The 9383-nt window shown below is 43.5% G+C and overlaps 1 protein-coding gene across 1 annotated transcript in view; it reads left to right on the top strand.

The window, feature by feature from the left end:
• The first annotated feature begins 309 nt into the window (after positions 1-309).
• Positions 310-9383, top strand: part of RAB8B (RAB8B, member RAS oncogene family) — a 73551-nt gene continuing 64477 nt past the window's right edge. The window contains exon 1 of the mRNA XM_064267438.1: positions 310-501. Coding sequence (XP_064123508.1) covers positions 378-501 — 124 coding nt within the window. The 5' untranslated portion in view covers positions 310-377. The remainder of the gene's footprint in view (positions 502-9383) is intronic.

Genomic DNA, 9383 nt, shown 5'->3' with positions numbered 1-9383 from the left:
AGGCGCAAGGCTCAGAGTTTGATTCGGGGAGTTCCCTCCTAGCTCGGGTGGAAACGCCTCGTCCACCCGGTCACCCGCCGAGAGCGGAGCCTCTTCTATTCCCTGGTGCTGGCCCGACAGCGCGCGTCGGGCACGCCCGAGACTCCCCCAGGAAACTACAAGTCCCACGAAGCCTTGGGGCGCGGGCGATGATGACGAAGTCCTTGCGGATTGGCCGCGCGGGGCGGGGCGCGCAGGCCTTCTCCGAAAGGCGGGGCGGGGCGCGGGGCGGGACGAGCGGTGGCGGCTCGGCGGGCACGCCCCCTTGCCCGCGGCTCCCTCCCCGCCTGTCCCCGCCGCCTCCTCTCGCTCCCCGGTCAGAAGGCCGGAGCGAGAAGATGGCGAAGACGTACGATTATCTGTTCAAGCTGCTGCTGATCGGCGATTCGGGGGTGGGCAAGACCTGCCTCCTGTTCCGCTTCTCTGAGGACGCCTTCAACACCACCTTCATCTCCACCATCGGTGAGGGAGGGCCCGCGGTCTGGGACGGGGTGAGAACGGGGGGCGGGAGCGAGGGGGCCGGGCAGAGGCGGGGGGCTCGGGCTCTCCGGGAGGGGACCCCGGGGGCGGCAGGGCCGAGGGCAGCGAGAGAGGGCGAAGGCGTGAGAGAGAGGGACGGGCGGGGACGTGGGGCTGGGGGAGAGGAGGAACTTGGGGGCAAGGGAAGGGAAAGGGGAACCAGAGGAACAAGGATTGGAGATATTGGGGAAATGAGAGGGCTGAGGGGCTGACAGGGAGGGGTCCTAGCAGGACAAAGTCGGGGCACACAAGGACTCTCATGGGGAGAGGGAAGAGGATAGTGGGTGTGAAAATGGATTAAAAGACAGGAAAGAGGAAGGAGATGTGAAGGGGGAAATGAAGGGCCGGGGGAAATGAAGGGCTGGGGGAAGTGGGAGGGGTGTGAAATATGAAGTAGAGGGACAGAGGACACAAGGGACAAGAGAGGTGAGACTCAAGCAATCGGGAGGGAGTTGAGTGGGGTGAGTGATCAGGAGGTACCGTCTCCAAGAGGTCTGGACAGAGGTGTCATGGGAGGGGCAGGAGAAAATTGCAGGTGGAAGAAGAGTTTAGGGGACTAGAGGGACGGTTGAGGACACTTGGTAAAGAAAGTACAGGAGAGCTGGGTTTGAGATAGAAAGGAAAAGAGAAACAGGATGTATAGCAAAGAGAGGTTGAAAGAAGATGGAAAAGAGAGAGGAAATGGAAAGCTCTGCAGAGCAGGACTTTCTCCAGTAACTGGGAACACTGGTTACCATTTTCTCTGCTGGATCAAGTGCAGGAGGAAGAGCAAAAAGTGACTAATGATAGAGTAATGTCTAAAAAGGATTAAATTGTTCTGTGAATGTTAATGGGTGTTGAGGGAATTGGTGATTTGGGGGAATGGTGTGCTCAGGAAAATACAGTTCACTCCTTTGCTGTCTTCTGAGAAACAATACTTCTCAGTTTTTTAATGCTTAAGCTGAAATGTTTCATAACTTCTCAGCCAACAAATTGATCTTACATTCTCCCTGCCTCCCTGTGTATTTGTTTTGGTTCTAATTATTATTCTCTAAAGGAATCACAACATGTGACACACCTCACCCCCCGCCCCCATTTCTTCCAATTGATTGAAGAGTTTTTTCCTGATCTTGGCTGGGAGCTGTCCTTCCAGCTTTTGCAGTGGAAACCATTGTGTTCAGGTAAATAAGATCTCGAACTTGCCATAAACTGAAGAGCAAATCAAAGTTGGTTTTAAGCTGCCTTTAGAAGTGACCTTAACATCATTTCCCGAATAGCTGCAGTTAATTAAGCGCCTTAAGAATCTCAGCTTTTGGTTGTCTGGGTGATGTTTGTGGCCTCTTTCCTATGGTTCTTTCAGCGTATTTCACCATGAATTTCTGGATTGGGGAAAACTAGGGGACTAGTACTTCGGTAGTAGCTGTGTTCAAATATTTGTGTATTTAAAGCATAATTTATCTTTTTTTCAAAAGAAATATTTAGGTTAGAGTGCTCTTTAAATCAAGTATTAGAAAAGGCTATGTTTTGTTTGTTTGCTTGTTTTGGTCTTTTTCATATGGATTGGGTGGTTAGCAACCTCGTTTGTGTTGTGATGTCTGGGCTTAGGGAAGTTTGAGTTGCAAGTTCTTGGCAGTCAGTCATGAGTGGAACTTTTTCTTCTCTGAGGAAGCAGATTTTAAATGTCATCTCTCAAGTATATTCCTAAGAGATTTGGTGGAAGCTGGTACAGGAACTAAAGGGCGTTAATTTTTGATGTAGGTACTAATTTCAAAAGCCCAGACCATCCCTTTTCATTATTGAATGTATAATGCCGTACAGATGGTCTTAAAGGAGCGGGCAGTCTTTTGTTTATTCTCTGTATGAGTCTCCCAGAAGTATCCTTCTGCCCTGTGAGTGAATCAGTCTCACTGGTGCTATTTCTTGCGTGCTCTCTGGATGACTTTTGTTTGTTTGCAATACTTCTATTAATTTTTTCTCTCTCTTTTTTTTGCCTTAATTTTTGTCCCACATTTCCTATAAGAGTGCTTTTTTTTTTTTTTTTAACAGCAGCTTTTAAAAATAACTTTTCCATCTGAAGGATTAAAAATCTTTCTTGGTTTTTTTTTTTTTTTTTTTTAAATGACTGAAATGTGAGTTCTCTGGAGGGTTGCAGTTATTACAGCATGAAAACCAATGTCTTAAAACGGTTCAGAAGAGGAGGTGGATGTTAAATAGAGTGAATTGCATGTAAGACCTTGGTCTTTATATTTCCTGTGGGGTGGATATGGTAAGAAGAGGCTATGAGCTTTGTCTTCAGTTGACATGAAGGAGGGGAAATCCCATGCCCCTTATTTAGCCCCAGACCTCTGACAGGAAGTGGTAGCATACTGCTTTCAAAAGGCAGAAGAATTTATATACCTGAAACCTAATGTTTTGCAGTTGAAATTAAGTTGGGAAAATGAGGTGAATATTAACACCATTCTAGTGAAAAATCTCGCAGACTCTTCACTGCTCACAAACGTAGGGTTGGAGTGTTAACATCTCTAGCAGTAGTATCTACTCCTCTGGCCCCAAGTCCTCCAGACTCACCCCCAGGTGATCTGAAGTTATTGAGGTGGGAGTTGGTGGTCCGTCTTCTCCCGGTAGTGATTATTTCTTGATGTAGCTAGGTGTGTAATCTCCTGGGCTTTTCTGACTGGGCTTTGACAAGGTCTGCCACAATATTGCTGACAGTACTCGCTAAGGTCTGCTTCACAGCAAAGACCCATTTCTTAACGCCTAGGGTTTGCTTGCGTATGTTTTGGTAGATACGTATACGTGCCTGTTTCCTCTGTCGAAGATACATTTTAAGTCTTAATTTTGCTTTGTCAAAGTGTAAGTAGTTTTAAAAAGGGGTATCTGCTGTCTTTAGTCACTGTTTTGATAGGAGTTCTGCCATCATGAAAGGAAGGAGACAATTATTTTGATTCCAGATAGAGTTGTCTCACAGATGCCTTCTTCTCTCATATCCCGGGGGCCCCTCATTTCCTTATTGCCTTTCTGTTCTTGGGGGTGGGGGTGGGGTAGACTTTCTTTCCTCTGACTTACTGAGGACCTTCTGGTCCATCATTCAGACAGTATTTGTGAACTATTGAATAGGTCTGTTTTATCCATTTGAATCGGTACGCCCAGTGCCAACGAGCCTCTGAGTTCAAATGTTTGAGAACTGAAAAAGTTTTTGGACGAACTCAAAACAGAACAAAAGCCACTTCTATAATCAAAATTCACCTTTAATTAAATGTCTGTACGATGTGACGTTAAGACAACTAGGAACTGGCAATACAATTAGCTGTATGTACATTTCCTGTGGAACGTGGGTTTAACGTTGACACGAGGATGAATTGACGTCTTGGAATGGCCCTGTAGCAGTCAAGGTGCTGGTAGAACTAAAGAGAAGACCCAGCTCTGTCCTCTAGCGGGGCAACTTAATCTTCTCCCCTTTGCCATCTGGCTCCTGCCCCTGCCCCCGGCTTCCTGCTGGGGTATTTCCTGAGTGCTTTCACTATTTAGTATAGTCATAGTTGGACAGCAGAAAGTGTCTTAGAAATTACCTATTTTCTGCCCCTGCCCCAATTTTGTAAATAGGAAAACTAAAGTTGTGTCGATGCCCTCAGAATCACACAGCTGGCTGTAGCAGAGCTTCAAGGGAGACCCCAAATCCAAGGCTGTGTTACTTTTCAAAATACGGAGCTGCTGCTATTTCGATCAGTATGATCCTCTTCCAGGGAAGAATTAGATTTTGCACATATGTGAGGAAAGTTAAGCTGTCCCCACTCTATTAGCCGAGTCTGTTCAGGGAAATAGTAAATGCAAATACAGTGATTCAGAGTCCTACACATTGCGCTGGGTAACTCCAGACATGGCCGTCCTTTGCCCTTTCTTTCTGTGTATGTAGTTTCAGGTAAGGAGATCAAAGTGCATTCCGTGTACAAAATAACTACTGAAATCACATTAGGAGTGGCATATTGGCAATTGTTGAAGCCTAGTTTCATCAGAAGGAGCCCTGGTGGTGCAATGGTTTAGTGTTTGGTTGCTAACTGAAAGTTGGGGCGTGAACCCACCAGCTGCTCTGCGGGAGAAAGACCTGACGATCTGCTCCCCTAAAGATTATAGCCTAGGAAACTCTATGGGGCAGTCCTCTGTCACTTGGGGTTGCTATGAGTCAGAATTGACTGGATGACAACCACAGTCTCATCAGAGCACTTTTAGCTGTTTTATTCTCTAACATTGTATATTTTCTCAGGTTGACTTTCTGTAAGATCAGGGGTTGGCAAACTACCACCTGTGGGCCAAATGTGGCCTACAACCTGTTTTTGTACAGTCCACAAGCTGGGAATGATTTTTTACATTTTTAAAGGGTTGTTAATGAAAGAAAACAAAGAAGAATATGTGACAGAGACCATATGTGACCTGCAAAACCTAAAAATATTTACTGACTGGCCCTTTACAGGAAAAGTTGGCTTACATTTAAAAGCTGTTTTTGGTTCGTTGCAATTCAAAGCTTTTATCCAGACTTACTGACTGAAAAACAAACTTTGTCATATTTACATTTTTATCCAAGATGATATCAACACTTGGCTGAGTACAACCCAGATGCGTAGAGCAAGCTGACTTTAATTTTCACAATTGTATTCCTTGGTTTCATTTTTTCAAACAAAAATATGCAAGGAACATTCAAGTACAAATTGAATATTTTTTGCATAATGCCTTATTTTAATGTCATTGTGTTCTTTCAAAGCTGTCAGTAGACTGCCATTAGGACCCCTTTAGAATGCATATGATGGCTTTGAGAGCCACACTGTTTCAGAAAGAGTAGAATTTAATGCTTGATGATAAAGGGTTAAAATCATCTCCTAAATTAGTGTTCTAATGATTGAAAAAAGCCATTCAACGAATGTAAGGCTGGGAGTGAGGAGACCAAGTCTTGGATACAGATATGGCTATGTCTTAAGACTAAGTGTAATTTAATAAGGAGCTCTACCAGCTATTCTGCACGCCAGCAACTCGGGGAGGAGGTTTTCTTGGCAACAGCAGCTAGATTGTTTGGATCCACTGAGAAAAGCTGGAGAGAAATAGGCGTGAACATTGTTTTAAAGGAACATAAGTTTTGTCTTTGAAGACAGGGAGAAATTAGGAGCTGAATTTGAGATGAGCCCAGTAACTAAATCCGAAAAGAACCATAGAACCAGAAGTGGACAGCTGGGCAGCTGCTGTTGTGGCCTGAGGCTGGCTGTAGTCTGGGTCAGCCTGCCTACATACACCATTGTCCTGGGGACCAGCTTCCTTGTGTGTGTTAGAATTGCTACTCAGGAAAATTTTGCAGGAAAGAGCTTTCATAGCAGGGTGAGAGAAGTGGATTTGAATGAGGATGGGGAAGTAGATTTTAGGTGGTGAATAATATCATGGAGTGTAATATTGCAAAGATTCTGAAATGTAAGTAGCCACAGAAAGATAAAAAAGGGAATCAGGATAAGATTACAGAGTATTACTATCTAGGTCAGGAGTTGCAAACTCAAAGGGATCTGGCAGGAACCGTGAACAAGGGGAGTGGGCCCAGAGCAGGAGGCAATAGGGAGTAGTGTGGATCCTGGCAAACTGGATAGCATATATCCTGCCTGAGGGGACAGCTGTTTTTCAGCTGTAGCTTTACCATTTCCATGCTGGAAAATCTTCTCATATTTCAAGACATGCTGAAAGTGTCTCATAAAAACCTAAATTATTTAGCAATTAAAAACAAAACCAAACCAAACAAAAAAACAGTAGTCTATGAGCGACCTGCTTACAAACTGGTCACGATGGCTGAGAAAACCACACCTGTTGCTGTCAAGTCAATTCTGATTCATAGTGACCTATAGGACAGAGTAGAACTGCCCCATAGGGGTTCCCAGGCTGGTGTGGTGGTTACAGTACTTGAAAATGGATCCTTTATCAGAGCTGGTGTTTTACATGAAAAAGCCCTAAAATAATTAAATTTTTCGAGGCAGATGCAGTGTATTGGCTCATGTTAAGTGTTAGGGAGGTAGTATGGTGACTTAGGAAGAACAGTGGATCTGGGCTCAGATCTGGTTCATGTCGTGGCGTCTGCTGTTACCTGCTTTATGGCCTTTGGGGAGTCAATTGTCCTTCTAGGACCTCATTAGAATAGAGTGTTAAAAATACTGCACCTACCTTTCAGGGTTGCTGTGAGTTTCCTAGGGCAGGAATAAGTCTTACTCACCTCTTAACTCTCCGAGGCCTGTATTAAATGACTAACTGACTGGACGGATGGGTGGACGAACGAGCTGTGAACATAGAGTATGAACGCTAATGCGTTTTAGTTACCGTTACTATCCTTTGTGGTATTACAGGTGACTGGACGAGGTCAGAGTTACGGTTAAAAGTGTTTCATTTGAATTCTTAACACAAAAATGTATTTCCCCCATATAAAACGCTGCATGTCCTTTGACAGTCTGTTTTAAAAGGATGCTTTGGAATATGAAAGACATTTCACTTATCTGTCAGTGTCCTTAATAAGCTGTTTAACTCCCTGCTTCCAACCCCCCGCTAACATAAAAACCAAATAGAAAATGAGTGAAATCACTGGGTTTGCATTAAAAGAGCCATTTCAGCTTTGTCTCTGCCCATTAGCTTGAAACAATGCAACAGATGCCTATTAATAGTTCCAAACCCAGTTTTAATTAGCAGATGGAGCTATGTGTGTGTCTGTGTTCTGCCCAGCACTGTTGGAGTGACAGGGTACTGAGCGCGTTGGAGCTGGGCTCGGCATTTGCGTTGAATAAAGCCAAATCCCATTAAAAAAAAAAGATGTATATAAACATTTATTATATAGAACCGCTTGAATATTTCATTGCATAGTGTTTAGAGTAAAACTGATGTTTGCAGTTATGTTTTCTGTCCTCATTACAGGGGAGAAAAATTATTTTATGGCTTAAGTGAAGCTTTTATTTTAGTCTTCAAACTGCCACACAGTGGCTTTCTTTAAAGATCCATTTCAATATCTTGGCATAGCTATGTTGAAGAGTATTCAAAGCCAGGATGAGATAGGCTTAACATCAGTGTCGATTCTGACTGACTGGTAGTGAGCGTCAGGGATGCTGTGTTGTATAGCGTTTTGAGGACCTGTCTGAGCTGTAATTGATCCCTAATGTCTGCCCTGGGAAGGATACCAACACCATATCATTTGCTATCCCTTTTGTAAAATTCACATGTAGCTTTTTGTTGTCCAACTGTTATGGCTAAATTTCAGAATTAAAAATATTCTTGGTGCATCATAACTGGATATATTATGCCTGAAATGTGTCCTTTTCATTTGTTCAGGTTTGCACTTTTGGGTTTTTCTTATTTCGAATTGAATTAATGAGAACTTTAAAGGAAGTAGCTGCCCGATTATCTTTAGAGGAAGAAATAAGTCTGCTTTTGTTTTGTTGCTTAGTTACACGGGACTTCCTTTGGGAAGCCACATAAACTGGTGGAAACAGCAAGAGCCTGCCGCTTGGCTGGGATGGAGTGTTTTCTTGCCCTCCTACCTGTAGCACTCAGCATCAGTTTAATTAGGCACTTTGGTATTTACCTGTTGCTGAACCCTTGGCCGTTTTCCAGGGAGCTTTCATCTTCCTCAGTCCAGAATTTTAATTCTTGGCCCACAGGGGAAAATGCTAAAACTCTGACTGTAGCATGTTCATCAAATTGAGGCTTGCAGTCACTAACGTATACTGCATGACAGTGCTTCTTGCAGTCCGTGACAGCACTGCAGGATTTCAGAGCACTTTGTGAAAGCTGGGTTATGTGTAGAGTCTCTCCTCATCACGATAAAAACCAGCCACAGAACGGTGAAGCGATGTGCAGTGTTGCTCAGCTTTCTGCTGGCAGAGTTGGGACTGGCTTGGCTCCTCCGTATCACATTATAGTTGTGCATACTTTGGCAAAGAACTTGGCAGTAATTATTTTAATAACATGTAGATATTTTCCTGATGTCTAAAGTGGACGAAGATCTCTGAAGATGCGTGACCAAGTTCTGACATGAGATATAGGGTGATTTATTTAAAACTTGCAATATTTGCTTATCTGGAATAGATACTGCAAAATACTCTGATCTTATACACACACACTCACACTCACACTCACACACACACACACACACACACACACACGATACACAAAATCCATTACCAGAAAAAAAATCTGCATTGTGAGATGTCAGTGAGTAACCCTGCAGTGATTTGTTTATTGGGTGTGAATTTGGATGGGGTAGCTGTTGATGGTTCTTTACAAGAAATTTTTCACTTCTCTGCTGAATAAAATCTTGAGACAGCATGGAAAACAATTAATTCTTTACTGAGGATTAACTCTTCCATTTGGGAATGACTCAGACCACTGCCCATTAGAACCTCGCTCAGACCAGCGTCTGGGGAGCGGGGAGGAAGAGAAGAATGAAGAAAACACCGCCCCCCTCCCCACCCTTCCGTCTCTTTTGCTACCCATTCAGCCTCTTTTGTTACTTGTTAGCAGTCACAGTGAACTATTTGGTGAAGAGTTAGAAACTTATGCATAAAACAGTGGGAGAATTAATAGCGACCTTTGACTACCATCCCTCTCTTATATTGTTTAGAACTAAAAAAAAACTAGATAATAGAAAATAGGTACATGGCTGGATCGCAGCCAGTTAATGAACAATTACATACGGCGTTGTCCACAAACGAAATAATCTGAGTGGGTACGTTTCCTAATTTGTTTACTTACCATTGTTTGAAACTTTCCAGTCTTACAGGAACATGAAAAATTTCTGGGAAAAGTGAAATCATTTCTTTTACTTCCATAAAATTCCATTA

The sequence above is a fragment of the Loxodonta africana genome, chromosome 13, assembly GCF_030014295.1.
Source record: "Loxodonta africana isolate mLoxAfr1 chromosome 13, mLoxAfr1.hap2, whole genome shotgun sequence".
Lineage (NCBI taxonomy): Eukaryota > Metazoa > Chordata > Mammalia > Proboscidea > Elephantidae > Loxodonta > Loxodonta africana.
The sequence above is the reverse complement of the archived record's forward strand: the minus strand, read 5'-3'. Positions and strand labels throughout refer to the sequence as shown.